Source organism: Silene latifolia, chromosome 2 (genome assembly GCF_048544455.1).
Source record: "Silene latifolia isolate original U9 population chromosome 2, ASM4854445v1, whole genome shotgun sequence".
NCBI lineage: Eukaryota > Viridiplantae > Streptophyta > Magnoliopsida > Caryophyllales > Caryophyllaceae > Silene > Silene latifolia.
This window is the reverse complement of record NC_133527.1, coordinates 186,657,228-186,682,139: the sequence shown is the minus strand read 5'-3', so window position 1 is coordinate 186,682,139 and position 24,912 is coordinate 186,657,228. Positions and strand designations below refer to the sequence as shown.

The 24,912-nt window shown below is 36.6% G+C and overlaps 3 protein-coding genes and 1 non-coding gene across 6 annotated transcripts; 1 reads left to right on the top strand and 3 right to left on the bottom strand.

Moving 5' to 3' along the window:
• Positions 1-1,604: 1,604 nt before the first annotated feature.
• LOC141643803 (small ribosomal subunit protein eS27y) lies at positions 1,605-5,389 on the bottom strand. The gene is made up of 4 exons (XM_074453114.1): positions 5,256-5,389; positions 4,977-5,078; positions 4,849-4,877; positions 1,605-2,012 (listed from the first exon to the last, which is right to left on the bottom strand). The coding sequence occupies exons 1-4, from the start codon at positions 5,256-5,258 to the stop codon at positions 1,886-1,888; spliced, it is 261 nt and encodes an 86-aa protein (XP_074309215.1). The 5' UTR covers positions 5,259-5,389; the 3' UTR covers positions 1,605-1,885.
• Positions 5,390-5,704: 315 nt separating this feature from the next.
• LOC141643801 (uncharacterized) lies at positions 5,705-11,483 on the bottom strand. Of its 3 annotated transcripts, XR_012543778.1 has the most exons (6): positions 11,011-11,483; positions 10,740-10,916; positions 8,519-8,942; positions 7,584-8,376; positions 7,490-7,540; positions 5,705-5,797 (listed from the first exon to the last, which is right to left on the bottom strand). XR_012543778.1 is itself a non-coding variant. In XM_074453111.1 (4 exons), the coding sequence occupies exons 1-4, from the start codon at positions 11,269-11,271 to the stop codon at positions 7,691-7,693; spliced, it is 1,548 nt and encodes a 515-aa protein (XP_074309212.1). In that variant the 5' UTR covers positions 11,272-11,469; the 3' UTR covers positions 7,461-7,690. The 3 variants fall into 3 exon arrangements, 2 of the variants coding, with proteins under 2 accessions (XP_074309212.1, XP_074309213.1); XM_074453111.1 differs by lacking the exon at positions 5,705-5,797 and having other exon boundaries at positions 7,461-8,376; positions 11,011-11,469; XM_074453112.1 differs by lacking the exon at positions 5,705-5,797 and having other exon boundaries at positions 7,461-8,376; positions 11,019-11,444.
• A 2,374-nt stretch (positions 11,484-13,857) lies between these two features.
• Positions 13,858-17,755, bottom strand: LOC141643802 (uncharacterized). The gene is made up of 4 exons (XM_074453113.1): positions 17,289-17,755; positions 17,003-17,176; positions 15,029-15,443; positions 13,858-14,846 (listed from the first exon to the last, which is right to left on the bottom strand). Exons 1-4 carry the CDS (start codon positions 17,535-17,537, stop codon positions 14,173-14,175), a joined length of 1,512 nt encoding a protein of 503 aa, XP_074309214.1. The 5' UTR covers positions 17,538-17,755; the 3' UTR covers positions 13,858-14,172.
• Positions 17,756-22,314: 4,559 nt separating this feature from the next.
• LOC141645461 (small nucleolar RNA SNORD24) lies at positions 22,315-22,401 on the top strand. The gene has a single exon (XR_012544943.1). It is a non-coding gene; the product is annotated as a small nucleolar RNA SNORD24 (small nucleolar RNA).
• The last annotated feature ends 2,511 nt before the right edge of the window (positions 22,402-24,912 follow it).

The following is a 24,912-nucleotide window of genomic DNA, read 5'->3' as shown; positions in this document are numbered from 1 at the left end:
GCTCGTATTCTTATACCTTGGTTGTACTATGTTTATGGTACAACTGGATGTATAATACTATTTGTGTTTTCCTATTGTGTACTACATTATCATTTTTATTTTTTTGAAACATGTGTACTACATGATTAATTGAGTCAGTGACCACCAACACCACCAATTACTATATATAGTACATCTGAAAAAAATTCAACCATGTACTGCACTGACTGACGTCGAATCACACCAGCAATGACGCTAACCACCTCAAACTACACTGACGACGCCTAGCCATAAACCACCACCAATAAACCCCATCATACTATACTAATTAGCCCTTAATTAATTTAAACATAAACCCTAATTAAAAGGAAATAAAATTGTAAGAAATAGTCAATTAAATTAATAATATGAGATTAACGAATTAAATACTTACTCTGCATTCGAATAATCGTTCATAATAGAAGGATTTAAGGAGTTTGAAGAAGGTTGATGCGTCGACAATAGAGAGAAGGTAGAGAGAATTAAGTTTTGTTGTTTTTTAGTTGAGGGTATAAAAATGGAAAGTTTGGTGTAAAAAATATTGTAATGAGTAAAAATCGTACTGCGAAAATAAATTACCTTATTTTTTCCGTCTCGATCAATTATTTATCGTTGATTAAAATATCACAAATTCATTATTAAAATGTTGCATATCAAAAATTAGAAAGTTAAATAAATAAGTGAGATGAGAGAGTACTCATTTTTATACTTGAAATTATTCTATTTAATCATCTTACATTTTTTTTTAAAGCTATCAGCTCAGTTTATGTTCCGCAAGACGGACAACATCATTCATATATATTTTTTATTTCAAACTTCTGTGTGTTTTTTTACGATAGTGATTTAACAGCATTAGACAAGATGCATATTACAAGATATGGTTATGGTAGACGTGAAACATTTTTTTTTTGGTGTATTCACCTTTAAAATTGTTTTTTGTCCCAACACAGACTTGAAGATTATATGATTTCACAGTATTAATTTGGATTACGACAATAATGTACCCCACTGTCATTTCGCCGCCTTATCTTCTCCCCTAACTCACTCCGGCCTCGAGTAGCTTACTTTGTACTGTTATCAATAATGTAAGTTATTCACCTTCTGTCAAAAAAAAAAAAAAAAAAAAAAAAAAAAAAAAAAAACTCACTCCGGCCACAAACTCTCTTTCTTCTCGAACTCCAGCTACGAGCTCTTTCTTCAACCAAACTTATCCCTTTACTTCCATATGGGAGTGATGTAGGAAGGTTGGCCCTAGTAGTCGACTAGTCGGTAAAAGAGTAATAGGAAGTGACGGATAGGAAAATGGAGAATGAGAAGACGGTTAGGAGGGTTATTGGAAGATTACACTCTAAATATAAGATGTTTAAGCAAGCTTTTATTATATACCTGTTTTTTGGTGACATTATACGGCGACTTACACTAGTATCCAAGCTTTTTTCTCCAAGCATCGAGTTAGCATGTTTATTTTTTCAATCGGCTCACTCATAGTTTGTAACAGCTAAGATTATGATCAACTTATGACCAAATCCACAACATATGCCAAACATAATTTACATACAACATTTTCAGAACTGCCAACTCGATACTAGGAGAATTAATTCTTCCATTCGCTTTAAGCGATAGAGTTCGCAAAATGTAATTGACAATTTAGGAAATAGGGTAAAAAAACAAACTTGTTCAAAATGCCAATCAACTTAACATAAACCACAAGCTTCTTCTAAGGAAAATTTTCAAACCATAAAATCTAAACCCCCAAATTCTAGGAATTACAGTACAAAAAACAACAGTAGTATAGATCTATGAGTAACCGAACAAGTTCAGTTTCATAAACCATAAACCAAGTGCATAATCTCTTCATATAGATAATCTAGTCTCCCTTTCTCCTGAAAGAGCAACCTTCGGTGAGTCGGGCACGGCCTCCAGTAGGCTGGCACAAGACTGTCTGGCAATTACCGCACACCACGACTGTCTGAGAGTGACTGAAAACAGTCGTACTGCAACAAGTTACAGAAATGTGAACATCAGAACCAATTGCATTCAGAGAACTAGCATTAATAGGGAAAAAAATAGGACATTTACAAGGCACATGTTCAATATCACAATAGACACAAGTCTCAAAGAGATACATGGAAGCTACGCAGCATTTGCACTTATAGAACACGCCTGAAATCACGAACTATTTATGTAGAGGCATTAGAGGGTTCATCTTTAATCTTGGAACAGGAGTATTATTAGGAAATAATAGAGCTCAAATGAACTAGATAATGGAGTAGTAGTGGTGGTGGAAGGTGTAAATGAGGAAAATAGGACATTTACAAGGCACATGTTCAATATCACAATAGAAACAAAAAGTCTCAAAGAGATATATAGAAGCTACGCAGCATTTGCACTTATAGAAGACGCCTGAAATCACAAACTATTTATGTAGAAGCATTAGAGAGTTCATCTTTAATCTTGGAACAGAAGTATTATTAATGATCATTTCTTATAGCAAATCCTACATAACATCCTAGTTCACCATTTAAAATTAATGATCATTTCTTATAGCAAATCCTACATAACATCCTAGCTCACCATTTCAAAACTTTATTAATTTACGAGAGGATACCAGAACTGAGACGAGGCTATAACAGAACGAAACCCTAGTTCACCTTCTAAAATTAATCATCAATTCTTATAGCAAACTAAGATAATACACTTATATGTTGAAGCATCCCTGGCGCTCAACTCATATACAAGAGACCCCTATAAGTTACAAAGTCATGTTCTTCACAAATGCATTTTTAAGTTCCACAACTGCACTATCCCTATAACAACAGAGTGATATGTATACTCATATTTTTCTATATATGACTCTCACATTTCGAGACACACACTTCTCTCTTCAATATCTCTCAAATTATATGATTAAATATAGTGATATGTATACTCATATGAAAGAATTTTTCACAAGGAATTTAATGGTATAATTTTTATAATTTTTTACCAAATATATTTTTGTAAATATTAAAGTCAAAGGCTCGCCTCAAAAAAGCAAAACGTCATATATTAAAAAATGGAGGGAGTACTTAGATGAGAGGTCTGTTTGGATAGCAAAAGTGGAGGGAAAGGGAGGGGAGGGGGAAGGAGGGAAGGGAAAGGGAGAGAAGGGAAGGGGAGGGGGAATGAAGTGTGGTTGTTTGGATACAATTTCCCTCCAAATCTTGCCTATTGTGGAGAGATTTTGATTAGGCTAGGAGGAGGGAAATTGGATCCCTCCAAATCTCTCCCCCTCCATTTCCTTCCACCCTCATTTGCTATCCAAACAAGGGATTTTAAATTCCCTACTCTCCCTCCCTTTCTTTTTCCTCCAAATCCCTCTATCCAAACACACCCCAAGTCTCTTATGAGTTAGCACTACACAACTCAATACAATGTTGAAAAGCGTATTGTTCATACCCTCAAGCATAATAGCAATGCAGAATATCACTGCCAAAAACTAAATTGACACAGCATGGGAATAAAAACTCACCTCCAACTCTGACTTATCTTTCCCTATTTCCTTATTGAGCTTAGTCATCTTATTTTCCGCATTTCCTTATTTGTACATATAATGGTCCATTGATAGACATGAATACCCTCAACAATCACTCTCTCCTAACAATTCTGCCCCCACGCTATCTCAGTCGCTCGCAATACCTTTCCTCTACCAACATACATATCCTTACCTCAGCCTTAATCTGAACCACCACCACCACCATCGTCACCATCACTAACAAGTAACACCCCATTTCCTTCTCCATAGAACAACCTCCATAAACACCCTCAAAGCCTCAAGCATCACAGCAATGCATACCACCATTGCCGCCACCACTAACATGTTTAAGCAACATTCATCGAATTTTAAACAACCAACAAGGAAATAGACCATATATGTTCATCCAACCATCTATATTCCATCAATCACACTTGCTAACTCAACTAAAAATCGACTATCCAAAATGTTGACTAACAAACTTTGTATATCAATCAATTTAATAACAGACTATTGTTGACCTATCAAAACAGTTTTTCGTTGCCGCCTACAACCACTAACACTACCCACATATGGCCGTAAAAGTCCCTCTATCAACCCACATAACCATCAAAGTTCTTTTTGGGTGAACAGGTACCTACTTTTCCTTATTAATGCATTACCCCAAATATGGCCGAAAAAATTCCTCAATCACCTCCTCTATCCATCCAAGACTACCAATACCTACCCTCTCTTTTCATTTTAACCTATATTGCCCCCTCAATAATAAGTCTCATTCCAAGCGACCCCTATAAGTTCCAATGTCATTTCTTCAACGATGCCATTTAAGTTCCAATCTCGAGGTAAAGAGTGTCTTCTCAACCAAATGTAAATGCCAACACCAATTAAATTCCTGTATACTCATGAACTTTTATATAAGAATAATATGAGTATAATGAGTGCTTAAATTAGGTATCTGGTGATTTAGTACTACATCTACACTTCGAGCTGCTTCGAACAAACATGACATCTTACTTCACCATTTAAAATTAATGATCATTTCTTATAGAAATTCCTAATTCACCAGTTCACAACTTAATCAATTTACGAGCAAATAATGGAACTGAAACGAATCTGTAACAACAGAACAAAACCCTAATTCACCATGTAAAATTAATCATCATTTCTTACAGAAAATCCTACTTCACCATTTCACAAATTGATCAATTTACGAGCAAATGATGGAACTGAAACGAATCTATAACAGAACAAAACCCTAATTCACCATGTAAAATTAATCATCATTTCTTAAATCAAAATTAAGATAATACACTTACATGTTGAAGCATCCCTGGCACTTAACATCCTAGAAATCAAAAGAGGGAAAAATCATCAAAATTCAAGAATAACAACAAATCAAAAAACAAATTGCAATTTATTTTAAAAATCAAACAAAAAATTATACCATGAAGAAAGAATTGGGAGATTGAACAAGACGTTTGAGCTTGTGCTTCCTCTTCTCAAGCTCAGCAGGTGGGTTCAACAGATCAATATCATTTTGAAGAACCTTCAAACAAAAATCAATTCATCAAAATCAAAATCAAAATCAAAATCAAAATCAAAATCAAAATCAAAATCAAAATCAAAACTATTATGATTATTATTAGTATCAAGTTAATTAAACCCTAAGATTATAGAAATTGAATGAATTATGAACAAAATTCAGTGACTAAGAAAATCGTACCATTTTCGATGAGAGATTGAAGAGAGATGGAGAAGGTGGAAATGGAAGTGATGAGCGGCGGAGTGTGATTAGGGTTTTTGCGAAGGAAAAATGAGTTTGATAGAACTATTTGATATATACTGCAGATTTATAGCTAGGGTTTACATCAGCCGTTCGATCTATGGTCCTCCCATATTTTTTTTTTTTTTTTCTTTACAAGATTGTATTCAATTGTAAATTGTATTTTGGAGGAAAAGTTATTTAGCAAACACAAATTCTCATTGAAAATGGGCATTATCTGTCACAAGTTGAAGACGGATAGTGTCACTCTTACAATATGCAAGTGACATTATTTATAGGGTGCTTCATTTTCCCCCCATTTGCCCTCACACTTGCCTTATTGTGAGATGGACACTATCCCTTTTCAGTTTGTGAAGGATAGTGTCCAATGTCCATCACAAGCAACCCGCTTTGTTTAGCAAATTGGGTGGCGAGTCCGAATTGAAAATATTTAGCATTCGAATATTTACGGAAGAGAATTTTTTAAAATGAAAAGTGAGAATGTGATGTTTGGTTGGCTTTCTTGAAATGGATTGGAATGGATTTGCTTTATTCCAATGTTTGGTTGAAGTCTTTTGGAGTGGAGTTAGATACCATTATAACTTCATTCCAACCCCTTAGAGTCTCATGCCCAATTTTCCCCATGGTATCAAACTTCATTTCTCTCTTCTACAGTTTGAAGATGAACCAAACAAGTTTACGAGATAATGGATTTAGAACCTCATACCATTATATGGATTCATATTCTAATCAGTTTCATTCCTTGCTATTGAACCAAACGCCCCCTAAAACACTATCTTGAACGCTATAACACTTTGGTCTTTTTTGCCTCTTAGCTTGTCATGATAATTTGATATGGTGTACGACTATACGGTGTACTCCTTCCCCTGCCCCCTCTCCATCTACCGATCATATGTTTTGATCGCATCTTGGACTTTTTTAGTGAGAGACTAGCTATTTCTTGATCTGCATGTGATTCTTTTCGGATTTTCTTTATTTTAGGTTGAGAGTCTGGTGGAGTGGCGAGGTGGATATGGTTATGCCTTAATTTGGTTTTCTCCGGTGTATATGGGTTTGGGGATTGGTTGAGAGGTATTCTTTGTACCAGTTTATCTTTGGACGGGTTGGCCTACTTTTTGGGTCGCTTGTTTGTCATGCTCGATCACCAACGTGTTTTGGAATTTTCACCATTAGTTGCATCATACGTATGTTTGTTTCCCGCCTTCAATCTCCAGGTCCTTGCGGCGTAAGCACAGTTTATTCTTGTCACATGACCGCCTAGCTGTCTTGATGCCGTATGGGTACTATCGGCTTTGCAACTCTGAAGGAAGAATCTCGTGCATAATCCACCGTTCTCCATCAACAGATATCCTGTCTCTATAGTCATGATCTTCGTGGCGAAACACTAGCTTTTGTTATTGGTCTCTAGTGTTAATGAATAGTTCTTGTAGCCCATTAATTTTTGGATCTAGTCAGCTATAACCTCTAGTTTTTTTTTTTTTTTTTTTTTTTTTTTTTTTTTTTTTGGGTACATTTTGTTTGGGCATGGTAGAAAAAAGAACATACATCGGATGTACTACCTCCAACTTTTTTGTTTTTTGAGCATATATGTATTTTTTTGAGCTTATTACCTCAAACTTTATTTGTTTTTGAGTATATGTGTATTTTTTTAAGCATAATAAAGTTTATAAGTTAGATTTTAATATATTTTTCTATCAAAACTCAAATTTAACTAAACTTATGTAATGTTTTTGAGTTTTATTATAATTTTTTAGATCTTAATGTTTAAGTGAATAAACTCAAAAACTTCATAGTGAAACTTACAAACTTTAAAACAAAACTCAATAACTTTATTATGATGCTCAGAAACCATAGAATTGAAGGTAGTACATCAGATGTATAATCCTCATACTGCTTGTAACGTTGTAAGCTACCTATCTTTGGTTATCAAAAAAAGAGGTTGACTAATACAGTAATACGTAATCACACTCTCGTTACTGGGCGCAAGATACTATCTGGCATCTGGTTTTTTCAACAACACAAATTCTTATTTAAAACGATTCCATGGTCTTGAAAGATTCAGCCAAAAAGAAAAGTTGTTAAGAGACTGGCAGCTTCTGTCATAATTAATCGAGAATTAGTCAAGTTTAACCAACCCTCCAATAAGACGGGGAGAAATCTTAAAGCTTTGAAATGTAGAAATTCAATCCCGAATTTTTGAGTCACTAGACTCAGTAGACTCACCACTACATCTTACCTTTGTCTGCACAAGACAATTTTATCCAACACTCTACCATATTACATACTCCTAATAAATTACTCCATATAGGTCAATCTCCCATACAAATTGTTAGTACCTAATATTTTTACCACGCAACAGCTAGTACTTCGACACTTCAGTTTCGAAGCTGAGCCCTGGCCTTCTGAAATGCAGCCTGCGCTTCACCCCATTCCACCCCTCTCATCTCAGATTCCTCCCATGCTTCATCGGCTTTTTGAGAAGCAGCTTGCAAGCTCTCCTTACACTCGGCAATGGCTTGGGTGATCTTAAGCAATGTTTCTTGACGATAAGCAATCTCTGCCTTACAGCTTGACAACTTCTTGGTCAACTCCGATGGGCTATTGAAAACTGAAGCTTCTGCACATAATAAACTAAACTGATTGTTAGAAGCATTATAAGCATCCAGAGCTTCCTTGTGAGCTTTCACTAGTTCGTCAAAACGTCGTCGTTCGTTGTCACGATGGGTTACGAGATCTTCAGGAGAAGTTTCCATGCTGATGAGTTGCTCGATATGAGCAAGAGAAGATGCTTGTTTAATGTATTCCACTACTTTGGAGTGGAAGACTTCGTAATCGACCTGTAGACAGTTTAAGGCGGAAAATGTGGAATTTGCCTCCTTTGTCATGGTCTCATGACTATGTGGATTTGTGGACTCCAATGACGTGATGAGTTTGTTTTGAAGCTGGAGAGCGAAGTTCCCGAAATCTTCCAGTGTCGTACTTGTCATATTATTTTCCTCGTGTAGGTTGTCTTTCAGAGGACTTGGTGGGTTTGGAAAAATCACGGCCCTTGGCTGAGCACCTGAAGAAGGCAGATTTTGTGAAACAAGAATTAGATTTGGAGATGAAGATGTTCAAGGCCCAGGGCAAGTCATAAAGAAGTGCGAACATTTTTAGAAACAGAGAATTTTTACTCGAATAAACAGCTTTCATATGAAGCGCACCTTCTAGGACTCCCTGGTTAAGGGCAGCAACAACATTGGTGTGAGATGCTTGCATATTATCCACCGGCGAACTATGCATTTGGTTATTCAATGTATTATCACCACTCTGAAGTATCATATCAAAATCTGGATTTTCCGGAATATTGTTCAAACCAAGATGAGGATTAACTTCTGGGGTTTCCATAGGTAACCCATAAACTTCACCTTGAATCTCCCCCTCATCACTTTCCACACGAAAGTCTTTACTAGGGGTTCGAGCAAGCATCTCCATGGCATCAAGTTGCATTGCTTCTTCATGGCTCAAGTAAAAGTCATCCAATGTAGTACTCTGAGAAGCAACCGGATTCGAAGAGGTGATTGATAGAGATTCAGGAGATTCAGGAGAATTATCGAGCCATTGTTTAAAGTTACATGCTCCATGTCCCTGTGATAATGCCAAATAATCAGAACCGTAAGACACAGCAATTTAGTTACCAATGTGTCACAAAGGCTCCCCATCTGTGGGAGTGCTAGGGGGTCATATGTTCCTAACAACATTACTGACGAGGTTGTTTCCAGATGACTGATAATGAAAATTGCATCAAACACTGCAACATTGATTTACAAATCATACACAAAGGTTGTCTCCAAATCTCGAAAACACATGCTCATTTTAGTTTTGCTTTATTCCATCATATAAGTCTAGGATCAAAAAGTAGTAAATATGTGCCATTGGAATGAAAAATAATAAGTTCGACTCTGAGTTTGAAACTACGTTAATGGAAAACCCCAGCCACCCACTACAAGAAAAAAATCTGAGCCCGTCAAGTATTGAACGTCTATACTGGTTTTGTAAGTTCATATAACCATTTGCAGGGTACCGTACTCAAAGGTAAGACTAACGTTGTGAAAGTGCTATAGTTCGTAAATGTGGAGAAACTATTGTTCAGAAAGTATTGCTAACTCACATGGCCTTTATCGATAGTCATCGTCAATAAAAAAAGAGGAACAATTATAAACCAGTCGTCATCATCTTGTATTCTTATCCCACATTAGTTTGAAAGCCTTGCGAATTAGACCAGAAATACATTACAGAAGTAAGTAATCTCAATCCTCAAGTATTTCCCAGTATTATTTTGCTCAATTACGAGCAGATCATAACGAGATAGAACAAAAATAAGTAGCTTGCTTAATTCTTCAGTTATTCCAATCTAAATTCCCTCACACGAATAAAAAAAAGGAAAACAAAAAAAAAAACTCAATGAATTTATCAAAACCAAAACCGTTTCCCTACTACAATCATACAAATAACAATCAAAATCAGTGACCATCATGTACTCAATAGCTATGTTGCTCGGACTCGGTCACAAGTATCCGACACGGATACGTGTCCAAGTGTTGAATTCATCTATTTTATTAAAAAAAATCATGTTTTTGGTCTAAAATGAAGTGTCCGATTGTCCAGTGTCCGACACGGGTACGTGAGGTAATATTGAAAAGTCCGAGGAACATAGCTCAATAGTCCATACCAGTAATAAAAACTAACATAATCATCCAACTACAAACTAATACTATCTCCGTCTTAATCATTTGTTAATCTATGATTCAAATACCCCATCGCCCATGCAAAGAATAAAAATCAGTCACAGTCATGTACTCAATAGTCCATAGTCCATGCCACTAATGACAACAAACATAATCATCCAAACTAATACTACCTCCGTCTCAATCATTTGTTTATCTATGATTCAAATACCCCATGCCGCGTATACAAAAGATACGCAATTGATTATTTGATTGAAACGTAGTGAAACGGAGTCTGTATAGTACTAAACTACTCGTCAATGTTTACAATCAAACCAAAAGATTGGAACTTTCTTAAAAGGATCAGGCAATTTATACACACAAAACAAAAACAGATTTCCATTTAATCACAAAGACCCTACATTCACAAACCAGTCATCATCAAATACCCAATTAATAAGTCAGCCTCACTAATTAAACCACTCAATCCGTCACAATCATTTGTTTACCTTTTATATTCTTTGGAAAGAGTATTTCAATCAAAAGGTAAACAAATGACTAGGACTGAAGGAGTACATATCTCTTAAACAAATACTCCCTCTCTCCCGATCACTTATATACCTATTTTATTCTTCAAGAACTCAGAAGTATTTTAATCAAACGTAAACAAATGATTGAAACGGGTAAGAAATTAAAACCCGAAGAAGAAAGATGAAACCTTTTCAACTCGACAAACAAAGTAACTGCGACCAGCATTAACCCCATTTTGTTCAACCAAAAGAGTACAAACTCCGGCCCCACATCCACAAACCGGATACGGTTTCGGCTGAATAACCCTAACATTTCCTTCATCATTCAGCTTATCACACCATTTAAAGTACCCACAATGCATTCCCTGCAATACCATCATTACACACAAACATAATTAAACTCCGCGACAACAAATTAAATAAATAAATACTTGTGTAAGACGGTTTTAATTTACGGACTTTTTTACCAGGGCAACCGTAAAACTTTCTGTTGGGGTTATTAATACTTTTGGAAATAATAATTTCGCAATGTCCGCCGCCGCAAAGGCAGTGAGTGGCGGGGAATTCTTGATCGGAGTTAATGGGCAGTGAATTGGGGCTCCGATTGTTAGGGTTTTTTTCCGGGCAAGAGTAGGCCCAGTGACCCAGTTTGCCACATTTGTAGCATGTATCGTTTGGTTTAACCGGAGATCGTTGTTGTTGTGGGTGGACTTGAAACATGATTAATAATTAACGTTATGATTATCGATTTTTACAATTATTGGTAGTTTTGAGTGCGTAATTTGGGGAAAGATTGAAGTGGGGGAGAGGAGGGTATATGGGGGAAAACTAGGAGAGTGATGATGATGATGATCACAGTAGAGTGCAGTGGAGTTGGGAAGTGTATGAAGCACAGTTTTGTCAACATCAATACAGTTTACGGCTTTACGTGTGTCAAGAGAGCTTCTTTTGGATGACTACTCAATTATCAACTAGGTAACACGGACACTCCTCTTAAATAGCCGTTTCGTATCCGATACCGTGTCGGACACCCAGACACCCGACACTCGTCGGACACACGTCTAATCATGTTATAGTTTACACGAAGAATAAATTCTCAAAAGAGATTGACTAGAAGATTGGTTTGTGTGCGAAATTAGAATTAGTTATAGTTAAAGTCGAATTTTACCTTCAGTTACCTAAATTTAGTATCAAATACATTTAATTTAGAATCAAATACATAACAAAAATAAAATCGCACGTTATTTATAACCATAAAATATATTTTTTTATTAAATTTAAATAGCGTGTCACGTGTCCTAAATTTTAAGGGATGTCGTATCACGTGTCCGTGTCGTGTCCGTGTCCGTTTTGGTGCTATCTAGATTATCAATAGCTCTTTTTTAAGATGGATATATCGTATTAATAAAACGGGTTAAATAACATCTACTTGTATGACAATTTTTTATAGTTTTGTTAATATCAATGCAAATGGTTTTTGTCTAATGTGATATTTAACCCAATTTAAAGTTAAGATGGATATGCTGTTTTAAATAAGAACACAAAATCTCATTTTTGAATGGCATATACGTCGCAAGTTTGCAATAGGCGACAAGGGAGACTTGTTGAAATGAGAATTTGGGTTCAATTATTCACTGATTGCTCGTATTTGCACTTTATAGTAAGTTTGGACGAGAGTGCTTATAATATTAGGGTAAGAATGTAAAGATTATTGGTCAGAATTTGCTCAGTTTTAAGACTTTTTTTAGATTCAACTTAGACTTTTTACATTATCTGAAATACTTATCTCATCCTCTATTTTTTCACTTTGCTTGAAAAAATGTGCGATTTTAAAAAAAAAAATTAACAAAAACAAAATAACCTATGGCATAATTGGCATCCAATATTAGATGTCTCCCCTTGAATATTGTGTCAAGACCATAAGACCACCCCCAAGCAAGGTCAATTGGGGGGGGGGGGGGAGCGGGGTCAATTGGTGAAAGGTCACCTTAATCCATATTTAAGCAAAAGATTAGGATGACCTAAGGGTTGAAAAGGTGAGAAGAGGTCAATTGGTGACCTTCACTTGCTCAAATTGACTCAACAATTGACCTTACATGTGTCAAATTGTAATTGGTTACAATATTTAAAATCCAATAATAAAAAAAGAAAACTAATATATTATTAACATTAAAAGTACAAAGAGTATGCGGTTTTTTTAATGTATGCGGCTTTTTTAATTATGTATGCGGTTTTTTTAATTATGTATACGGTTTTTTTAATGTATGCGGCTTTTTTTAATTGCTCAAATTATGTATGCGGCTTTTTTAATTATGTATGCGGTTTTTTTATTGTCAATGAAATCGGCTTTTCGATTATTAAATTTTAACTTTGTTATTTAATAATTTTTTTCCGAAGTGTACGTCATTAAATTAATGTTTAATATATTGGAGTACTTTTATTTTTTTAAAATTACCATAAAAACTTGTGTATAATTAGTTAGTAAATAATAATTGAAAAAAGTAAGAGAGAGGTTTTAGTGGGGTAGAGTGTAGAAAATGATTGGAAATGTTAGAAAGTGGAAAATGATTGGATTAATTGACCCAGGTCGTGACCTTTTGCTTGGGAGGGTGAACATGGGTCAAGTTAATAACGAGTGGTTAAGAGTAAAATTCTAATTGACCCGATTAAGTCGACCTTTTGCTTGAGGATGGTCTAAGAGTTTTAGGGTGAGATTATCAGTCAGACCCTCCCAAATCTTAAGACTCTACACATCAGCTTTCCACAAACTTTTATTATTTCTTTATTGTTCAGACTCACCTCAGACTTTATACATTATCCGTCAGACATACTTCAAACTCTACTTTTTCACTCCACTTTATTTTTTTAACAAAAAGAAAGGACACATATTGTTCACCCATTGGATAATTTTTCTTTAAGGTGGGGTCAATATTCACCAAAGGTTTTAAGTTGAGTCTTTGATTTCTAAGACTCAACTTAAGATTTTGTTAAGATTTTGTAAAGATTAGGGTAGATTATTGGTAATCTTGAATGAGTCTTGTCTTAAGACTTATCAAAGTTTTGTCTCAAGACTACCAATAATCTTACCCTTAAATTGAATTTTATGGTAAGATTATTGGTAGTCTAGAGATAAACCTCAACTTAAGACTATCGTAGAGTTAGTGGCGGAGCCAGGATTTGAAGTCTGTGGGGGTGAAAATTTCAGCGAGGACAAAAGGGTAATTTTATAAGGGGACCTCGTATTTTTTTTGAAAATTTTAACTTAAAAATTCGACAATTTAAAAAAGATAAACAAATAACCGAGACTAAAGCAGTATCTGAATCTCAATTTAAAAAAGATAATCTTACAGATTGGCAGCTTCTGTCATAATTAATTAGTCTAAAGTAATGAACACCTTAGCATTCTACAAGTTACATGAAGAAGTCTTTAGGTTATAATAAGAGTATCAAGCCAAGACCATTTCTACAGGCTCCAATAGAACGTGGTGAAATTTTAAATTCACCCCCTAACAATGAAGATCTTACCCAACATTCTACCATACTAGTACTTGTTAATAAATTACTACAACTAACGACGCAGAGTAATATTATTACCATACAACAGTTAATAATTTGGACATTTCAGTTTCGAAGCTGAGCCCTAGCCGTCTCAAATGCAGCCTGCGCCTCACTCCATTCCATCTCTCTTTCCTCAGATACCTTCAACGCTTCTTCGGCTTTCTGAGAAGCAGCTAGCAAGCTCTCCTTACACTCGGCAATGGTTTTGTTGATCCTATGCAATGTTTCTTGACGATCAGCAATTTCTGCCTCACACAATGACAACTCATTGGCCAACATAGATGAACTATTGAAAACCGAAGCTTTTGCACATAATACACTAAACTGACTGTTAGAAGCCATAAAGGCATCTAGAGCTTTTTGACGGGATTTCAATAACTCCTCAAAACGGTGTTGTTCATTGTCACGAAGGGTTACTAGATCCTCAGGAGAAGTTTCGATGCTGATGAGTTGCTCGATGTGCGCAAGAGCAGATGCTTGTTTAACTAATTCCATTACTTTGGAGTAAAGTGGTGTGTAATCGACTTGTAGACACTCCAAGGCAGAAAATGTGGAATTTGCCTCCTTTGTCATGATCTCGTGACTATGTGGGTTCATGGACTCCAATTTTTTGATGAGATCGTTTTGAAGCTTGAGAGCGAACTTCCCGAATTCTTCCAGTGTCGTACTTGTCAAGTTGTCTTTCAGAGGGCTAGGTGGGTTAGGAAAAATCACGACCCTTGGCCTTGGCTGAGCACCTGAAGAAGGCAGATTTCGTGAAACAAGAATTAGATTTGGAAATGAACATGTTAAAATCAAATTAATCAAGGCGTAGGGCAAGCCATAAAGATGTAGGACGATTTTTATAAACAGAGAATTTTTACTCGGCTAATAACAAGATGAAATAAAACAATATAAAAAACTTTCATATGAAGCACACCTTCTCCGACTCCCTGGTTAAGGGCAGCAACAACGTTGGTGTGAGATGCTTGCATATTATCCACCGGCGAACTATGCATTTGGTTATTCAAGGTATCACCACTCTGAATTATCATATCAAAATCTGGATTTTCCGGAATATTGTTCACACCAAGATGAGGATTAACTTCTGGGGTTTCCATAGGTAACCCATAAGCTTCACCTTGAATCTCTCCTTCATCGTTTTCCACATGAACATCATCTTTACTAGGGGTTCGAGCACGCATCTCAATGGCATCAAGTTGCATTGCTACTTCATGGCTAATGTAAGTGTCATCCAATGTAGCACTCTGAGAAGGAACCGGATTCGAAGAGGTGATTGATAGAAATTCAGGAGAATTATCGAGCCATTGTTTGAAGTTACATGCTCCATCTCCCTGTGATAATGCCAAATAATCAGAACTGTAAGACAACAGCAATTGCACAAAGGTTGTTTTACAAAGTTCAAAAACACACACGCTCGTTTTAGTTTGCTTTACTACAAGAAAAAATCTGAGCCTGTCAGGTATTTGAACGTCTATACTGGTTTTCTAAGATCATATAACTAACCATTTTGCAATGAACCGTAATCAAAGGAAAAACCAACGTTGTGAAACTGCAATAGTTCATAAATGTGGACGCTCTTTTGAAGTATTGATGATAGAGCAACTGTTCAGAAAGTATTGCTAACTCACAGCAATAACTTCAACACATGGTGTTTATCAATAGTCGTCATCAATAAAAAAGCGCAACAATTATAAGTTATAACCCAGTCATCAGCGTCATCTGATCACACATTAGTTTGAAAGACTCGTGAATGAGACCGGAGATACATTACAAAAGTAAGCAATCTCAATTCTCAAGTATCTATCAAATGTAGAATAATAAAACAAGCAAACAATTTCATCATTCCCAGAATCCCAGTATTATTTTGCTCAATTCATCAACAGATCAATAGGAGAAACAACAAAATATAGGTAGTTCACTTCATTCATACTTCAGTTTTTTCCAATCTAAAATCCCTTGCAGAAATTTTAAAAATAAAACATCCCTCAACGAATATATCAAAAACGAAACCGTTTCCCCACAATCACACAAATTACAATCAGAATCAGACACCATCATGTACTCAATAGTCCATACCACAAACGAAAACAAACATAATTATCCAACTACAAATGAATGCTACCTCCGTCTCAATCATTTGTTAATCTATGATTCAAATACCCCATGCAGCGTATAAAAAAGATACGCAATTGATTATTTGATAGAGACGGAGTTATTATTATAATACTAAAACTAGTAATGGACATACTCTTACTCATTAATGTTTACAATCAAGCCAAAATATTGGAACTTTCTTAAAGAATCAAGTAACTTATACACACAAAACAAAAACACATTCCCATTTAATCAAAAAGACCCCACATTCACAAACCAGTCATCATCATTCATCAAACGCAAATTCTTGTTTCAGATGGACACTTTTCGTCTTATTTTTCAGACGGGTATATGTGATCATTTTATAGTTAAATGTAACCACAATGGTATAGACAGTGTTACAGCTTATGTTAACTGGTTTTTCAATAGTGATCACATTTAACTGTAAAATGGTTACAAAATCCCATCTTATTATTTCAGACCAAAAAGGGTCGTCTGAAGCAAGACGCACTATTCATCAAATACCCAATTAGTAAGTCAGCCTCACTAATTAAACTACTCACTCCTCCTTCGCAATCATTTGTTTACCTTTTTTATTCTCTACGAGAATTATTTTAATCAAAGTTAAACAAATGTCACAAGCATGTCTTAAATGTATACTCACTCAGTCCCAATCAGTTATAAGCATCTCTTACCTATTTTATTCTTCGTGAGTATTTTAATCAAACGTAAACAAACAAAAACAAATGATTGAGACGAGGAGGGGTAAAGAATACTGGAACTAGAAAGATGAGACCTTTTTAATGGGACAAACAAAGTAACTGCGACCAGCATTAACCCCATTTCCTTCCACAAGGGTACAAACTCCGGCCTCACATCCACAAACCGGGTACGGTTTCGGCTGAATAACCCTAACATTTCCGTCATCATTCAGATCTTTACACCATTTAAAGTACTTACAATGCATTCCCTGCAATACCATCATAAACAAACACAATTAAACTTCGTAACCACAAAATAAATAAATACTTGTATAAGACGGTTTTACGAAACCGAAAGTTGAGGGGGGTAGGTTTACTGACATTTTTACCAGGGCAAGCGTAATATTTTTTGTTGGGGTTATTAATACTGTTGGAAATTTTAATCTCGCAATGTCCACCGCCACAAAGGCAGTGAGTAGCGGGAAATTCTTGATCGGAGTAAATGGGCAGTGAAATGGGGCTCCGATTGTTAGGGTTTTCGGGGCAGGTGTAGGCCCAGTGACCCGGTTTGCCACATTTGTAGCATTTATCGGTTGGTTTAACCGGAGACTGGCGTTGTTGTTGAAACATGATTAATTAACGTTACGATTATCGATTTTGCTAATTATATTGAAGTGAGGGAGAGGATATATGGGGGAAAACTAGGAGAGTGATGATGATCAATTGATCACAGTAGAGTGCACTGTGCAGTAGAGTTGGGAAGGAAGTGTATGCAGCACAGTTTTGTCAACATCAATACAGTTTACGGCTTTACGTGTGTCGGGAGAGTTTCTTTTGGATGACTACTCAATTATGATAGGTGATTTTTAAAACGGATATATCGGTACTAAAATAAAACGGGTTAAGGCCTTGTTCTTTTGGACTTAAAGTCACTTAATTTAAGTTAACTTCAGATCCTATAAGTTTAGTTTAGTTCAATTCAGATTCTATAAGTTCAGTTCAGATTATATAAGTTCACTTCAGATCTTATAATTTCGATTCGATTCGAGATCCTATAAGTTGATTGATTCGATTCGATCAGATCCTCTATTCACTTAATTTAAGTTCGATTCGAGATCCTATAAGTTCGATTCGATTCGATTCGAGATCCTATAAGTTTAGTTCGATCCTATAAGTTCGATTAAGTTCAGATCCTATAAGTTCGATTAAGTTCGATCCTATAAGTTGATTAAGTTCGATCCTATAAGTTGATTCGATTCGATCTTATAAGTTCGATTCGATTCGATCCTATAAGTTTCAAATCAAAAAAAGCTGGCCTAAATAGCATTCACTTGTATGGATGAGATAACTTTTTTGTAGTTTTGTTAATATTAATGTATTCGGTTTTTGTCTAATGTGATATTTGACCTATCTTAAAGTTACGACAGATATGCCCGTTTTAAATGAGAATTTGGGTTTAATTATTCACTGATTGCTCGTAGTTGACCTGACAAATGGGTCAGTATTTGGGTCGGGCCAATTCTGGTCGGGTTAGTTTGGGTCTTTCATTGATTTCGGGTTAATTCGGGTCGGAACGGGTCATTTCGGGTTTCGGGTCTGTTCCGAGTTTGTTGGTCAGGTCTTTTTCAGCCGGGTCAGATTGTTTCGAGTCGGTCATTTTCGGGTCAATGAATAATAAAGAAATAGTCATTTAAAGTCTTTTCGGTTAAGTTATAGTTATATTTATCGGGTCATTTTTGGGTTTGGTGGTTTCGGATTGGGTCACGTCAGTTACGGGTCAAGAAAGCTCGGGTCAATTCGGGTTTTCGGATCACATTCGGGTGATGTAGTTCGGGTTACTTCGGATCTTGGGTCAGTCTTTTCGGGTCGGGTTGATTTTGCCGGGTCTACTTTATAGTAAGTTTGGACGGGAGTGCTCATAATATTAGGGTAAGAATATAAGATTATTGGTCAAAATTTGCTCAGTTTTAAGGCTCATTTCAAACTCACCTTAAACTTTTTACATTATCCGTAATACTTATCTCAAACTCTATTTTTTAACGTTATTTGGAAAGATCTGAAGTTTAAAAAGAAAATAACAAAAACAAAATAACATATGGCATCCTAGATAGAGGTGGCAAACGGGGCAATTAGATTTGTTTCGGTTCGGGTTATTTCGGTTTATCTTTTTTTTTTTTCGATTTCAGTTAGGAACAACTCAGGTTGGATTCAGTTTTCACTTTTAATCGGATGTAGATATTTGGGATCGGTTTAGTTCGAGCTGGGTCAATATCGGTGCAAATAAAGTTCAAATCGGGTTAATATCAGAGCAGACGAGATTCGAGTCAGGGCATAATCGAATTGGATGTCAAGGAATTAGGTCTTTATTCAAAATATTGGATATAATATGAATACTTGTTTTTAGAAAAGTAATAAATAATGTGTTTTATATAACTACGATATAATATTAATTCATTGACGTCAACTGGGTAACATTCATGTACAAAAAGACACCCTAGATGTGACGCCTAAGTACATTCGGGTCATTTCGGGTTTTAATGTTGGGTTTTTGTCGTCTATGTACAGGTTGAAATCGGTTCAGGTATATATCGGTTCGGATTAAAACAATTCAGGTTGAAACAGTCCAGGTTCATTCAATTTTGGGTCTATTTCGAATATTACAATTTCGGTTCGATTTCGAATCAATTTAGATTTCGGGGTAAAGTTCAGTTACACCTTTCGAGTGCACGGTCAAGTGTCGATTCAGGTATTTTTGATCGATTTTTCGCGTTCGGTCTACTTTTGCCAGGTCTAATCCTAGATGCCCCCCCTTGAATATTGTGTCGGGATCCCTACAAGTTAAATTGAGTTTTAGGGTAAGATTATTGATAGTCTTGTGACAATACTTTGGTAATTTTGACAAGTCTTGAGACGAAACTCACCTAAGACTACAAATATTGGAAATCAAAATCTCAATTCACTAGGCACTTTTTCCAATATTGGCATGTGTAACTCTTTTTTTTTTCTTTTTTTTTTCTATAAGCTGGAAAAAATTAGTGGGGTAAAAAATAGAGTCTGAGAGTCTGAGATGAGTTGATTGATAATGTATTAAGTTAGAGGTGCGTCTGAAGAGAGCTCGAGCAATATAAAAATAGTAAAAGTTAGAGAACAACTGATGTGATAGAGTCTTAAGACTTGAAAGAGTTTTGCTGATATTACCCTAAACTTAAGACTTTGCCATAACTTTGGTAAATTATTGAGAGTCTGTCTAGTGTTTAAAACTCATATGAGTCTTGTCTCAAAAATCACCAATAATTTTACCTTAAGACAATACAAATACTTAGACCATCCCCAAGCAAGATCACCGACTGGGTCGTGACCTTGTTGGGTCACCTTAATGACACCTTAAATTAGGATTAAGGGGTTAATTTTGGTGACCTTCAACTACTCAGGGTCAATTAACGACCTTGAGTTGAGTTGGTGTCCTTGTTGGTGACCCGCTAAGTGGCACACTCCCATTGGTTGGAAACAAAAAAAAGGACAACCGTCAAAATAAAGAGAAGGTGACATTTGGTTGAGTATGATGACACGGTAGGTGGCACTTTCTCATTGGTTAAAAAGTGAAAAATAATTGGGTTGGTGACCTAGGTCGTGACTTTCTGCTTGGGAGGATGAAAGTGGGTCAAGATAATTAAGGTGTGATAATGAGGAAAAATATTGGTGACCCGATTAACTCGACCTTCTGCTTGGGGATGGTCTTACCATCCGTCATCAAAAGGTGGCAATCGAGTCGGGTTTGGTCGGGTTATATTGGGTTCAAGCCAGATCGGGTCAGCCTACCCTTTCGGGTCGGGTCGGGTTCGGTTCAGGTCGAGATCAGGTATGGTCATTTCGAGGCAAATGATGTGTTGAGTCGGGTCGGGTCATTATCGGGTTCGGTTAGTTTACCGCATTTCTTCAATTGTTGACCATTAAATTTAGTATTTAGGAATAATTTGATTTAATTACTTCATTATTAAGTCAAACTTATCAACTTAAACATTAAATCACTTTCATATTTATCAATATTAAGCTTAATAATTGTCTGGTAATTAATTTAGTCGGGTCAACATCGGGTCGGGTCAAAATCGAATGGTTCGGGTTCGGGTCAGGCCGGGTTACCCGTCGTCATGGGGTAGGGCCGGGTCACTTTCGAGTCGCTAAATTCTCGGATTCTATCGGGTCGGATCAGACTTATCAGATCTACTATCATCCATCCATCCATTATCCGTATATGAAACAAATAGATCGGGTTTTGGTCGAGTTCGGGGCTATTTGTTTTCTACATCGTGGGCCGAATTATTGCAACTAATGGGCTTTAAACCCTTTGTTGTTTACTCGAAAAATCAAAGAAAAACCTGTTTATTTAGCAGTGTATCTTGTTAACCCTAATCACATCGCTGAGAATTGAGATTATTGAGTTTCTCCTTACCTCTTTCCTCCAACTCTACATGTTTCTTCTTCTGTTAAGTTAATAATTCCTTAATTAATGTTATTAATTTCTTGAATATTCGTGTGATTAGCTATTTATATGTTTAATTGTAGTACTAGTATTCAATAATCTGGACTACATGTTGATTCATATAATCATATCTTTCTGCTGTGATTAACTAGTTCCTGTTTTGTTGCAATGGCGAATGTTGATTGTATTGCTTTCCGTATTAATTCTCATGTCGTAATATCGTCGCGAGACCGTCTCATGTGAGAATTTGTGTTTTATTTATATCCAGAATTTGTGTTGATTGCCGTTTCGTTGTAGATTTATTATTATGTGACTACCTGAGTTACATTTGGATTTTTCATTATCATCAATCTTATAAATTAGAGGATTGTTTAATACTCAAAATACTAGCTATTTGTTTTAATCATTTGTTTACTTCTAATTAAAATATCGGAGGACAAGTTTTTTCGGAATTACTTACTGGAAAAACCAGACATTTAGTCAGGTGTTTAGTTAATTTCAATGGTTAGACACCGTTACTTGTCTGGGAAATCAAATATGGAGAAATAAGTTGGTGAATGGGGTTTCCCATTTGCCTTCATTGTTTCTTTTGTAAGTGTTCATCGTTGCCCGATGGTATAATTTCATTATCATTGAGCTACATCTGGATTCTACACTTTTTACTCGAAAAACGATACTTCCAAGTTCCAATGTTTTTGGAGGATAAATGACTCCATTGTACAAGTGAATTGCATCGCTCTATTTCGCTTTGCCGTCTGAGTTTGATCAAGTTATCGTCTAACTTATTTGGCATTCATTATTTTTGGGTTGTGATCATTAAGATTTATCCCGTGATTCATTCCGTTATTTGTCCATTAGTTTTTGTTTCGCTCTTTGGTAGCCTTTATGTTTGCTAGCTTGGTAGCTTGGTGTGTTTTATAATGTGATGGCCAGTGATGCAGATAAAATATTTGCTACTCTTGATGGAATAGAATTTCATTTGATGATTACATAACCACCAAGATCTCTGAGGCCAAATGTTTTGCTACCTGCGTCAAATTCGAGTTGTTTTAAAGTGTTTTAGAGTTGAATATAATGTTATGTGAAGCTTCCTGCAAGGAGGAAATTAACTCTGTTGGTCTGTAACCTCGCTACACATGTCCTGAATTTTCGGATTGCCAAAACCGTGTTGTTAATGTGACTGATTGCTTTTTAACTTTTAGGTTTTGTTTTTTTACATCTCCCGTGGAAGGCGATTTCTGAAATATGGTTCTATTTCTACTATAGTCATTCATTAACCCAGACATTTAGTCAGGTGTCTACTCTTTTCTATGGTTGACACCGTTACTTGCCTGGGAAATCAACTATGGAGAAATAAGTTGGTTGATGGGGTTTCCCATTTACTTCCATTGTTTCTCTTGTAAGTGTTCATCGTTGCCCAGTGGTATATTTTCATTATCATTGAGCTACATCTGGATTCTACATCTCCATTAAAGGAAAGCAGAACCAATTCTTACGCCTGTTCTCATTTTCTTGTTTTTTTGAAGATGATGTCTCTGATCCGTTTCCTTCTCTGTTTATTCTGAAAGTTGCTTTCTTTAGTTAGAGAATTGGTGGTAGTGTTGAGTTCTGTAACTCTGTTGAACTGTTGTTACATGAACCCTCTTTTTTATAAGAAAGGGATGCACTTGTCTTTGTGGAATTGTGGATTGTATGCAGTTCTAGAGGTGTTCTATGTCGGTTTCACATCCTGCAATTCTTTATAGGGCCTCATTGAGATTATTAGTGACACTGTTTTGCACAAATAAACTTTTTCTGCAGCGCAGCCTGAAGCCTTGATTTAACGTTTCATCAAACTTTTACTCTTTTTTGCCACAGACAGTCACAAGCCAAGCCAGACACCATGAAGAACACTATTGTAGTAACTCCTATATAGTAACAGCTAGTGTTACTGATGTGTTCCTATTTTTTGTTGTTCTTCTTCTTCTTCTTCTTCAATGTTTGACGCCCATCGTTAGCAAATTGAATGTCACCTTTTAATGACTTGTATTTGTGTGATTTTATGTCATAACCGTTTTATTAGCCGAAAATCAGTTGTATCAGTCAAATACCCGGCCAATTATTGGCCGCGATGGCCAATTTTGTGACGATTTCTAAAAGGTCCGTCTTTGAACATATCAGCCTAGAAAGCCGGAATGCCTTTGATCTGAGACATTACAGTATTGGAAATTTTCAGTTTTGGTTGGTTGTGGTTAGCGTCAACCTTAAGTACTTTCTATTAGTCATCGTGTAATTTAGGTGTTGAACCAATGAATTCTGGATTATATATCATGCCTTGTCTCTGTAATCGACATACTGATTTCTGAGACGTGTTTGCTTTGTAGGATTCTGATTTCTGTCTTGTAAAGTGAAGGGAAAAAAGCTGGTCCATGAATTTATGTATGGTGTAAAATTACATACAAATTTTATTCACTGCTAGTTTATTTCATTCTCTATATGTAGAAGCAGCTTACACCCAAGATGAAATAAGTACATAGGAATGCTAAAGTTACATGGTGATTGCTTGATAATTATTAAGCTATGGTACATTCAATGACTATGACGAATACAGTGGTGTGGGAGTGCTTGTGAGGGTGCCTATATTTAGGACTAGGAGGAGGGAGGTTTAGGTTTAAGGCATAAGGGGAGGTTTGGGCGTAGGACTCGGTGGAGGGGTGGGTTTAGGTTTAGGACCTGGTGGAGGGGTAGGTTTAGGACTTGGTGGAGGGGTAGGGGTAGGTTTAGGACTTGGGGGAGGGGTAGGTTTAGGACTCGGGGGAGGGGTAGGTTTAGGTTTAGGACTCGGCGGAGGGGTAGGTTTTGGGGAAGGGGAAGGGGTACGTTTAGGTTTAGGACTTGGGGGAGGCGGAGGTTTAGGTTTAGGACTTGGGGGAGGGGTAGGTTTAGGTTTAGGTTTAGGACTCGGGGGAGGTGGAGGATTAGGTTTAGGACTTGGGGGTGGGGTAGGTTTAGGACTCGGGGAAGGGCTAGGTTTAGGACTAGGGCATTTGCAAGTCTGAGTGAATGTCTGCTTTAGGACAAGGGGGTTTAGGCTTAGGACTTGGGGGTTTAGGCTTAGGCTTAGGCTTAGGACTAGGGGGTTTAGGCTTAGGACTTGGGGGTTTAGGCTTAGGCTTAGGCTTAGGACTAGGGGGTTTAGGCTTAGGACTGGGGGGTTTAGGCTTAGGCTTAGGCTTAGGACTAGGCGGTTTGGGCTTAGGACTAGGTGGTTTCGGTTTGGGAGTAGGGCTAGGCGGTTTAGGACTGGGATCAGGAGAGGGCTTAGGATCAGGATCATCAGGAGGACTTGGTGGCATGTCTAACTCAATGCATTTGCCGAGACATCCAACGGGAGGTTTAGGTTTAGGACAAGGGGGACCTTTAGGACTTGGCGGACCTTTAGGACTAGGTGGAGGTGGAGGCTTAGGCATTGTCGTCATCAAGCCTCGGTGAATGCACTTGCCAAGACTTCCAACGGGAGGTTTAGGTTTAGGACAAGGGGGACCT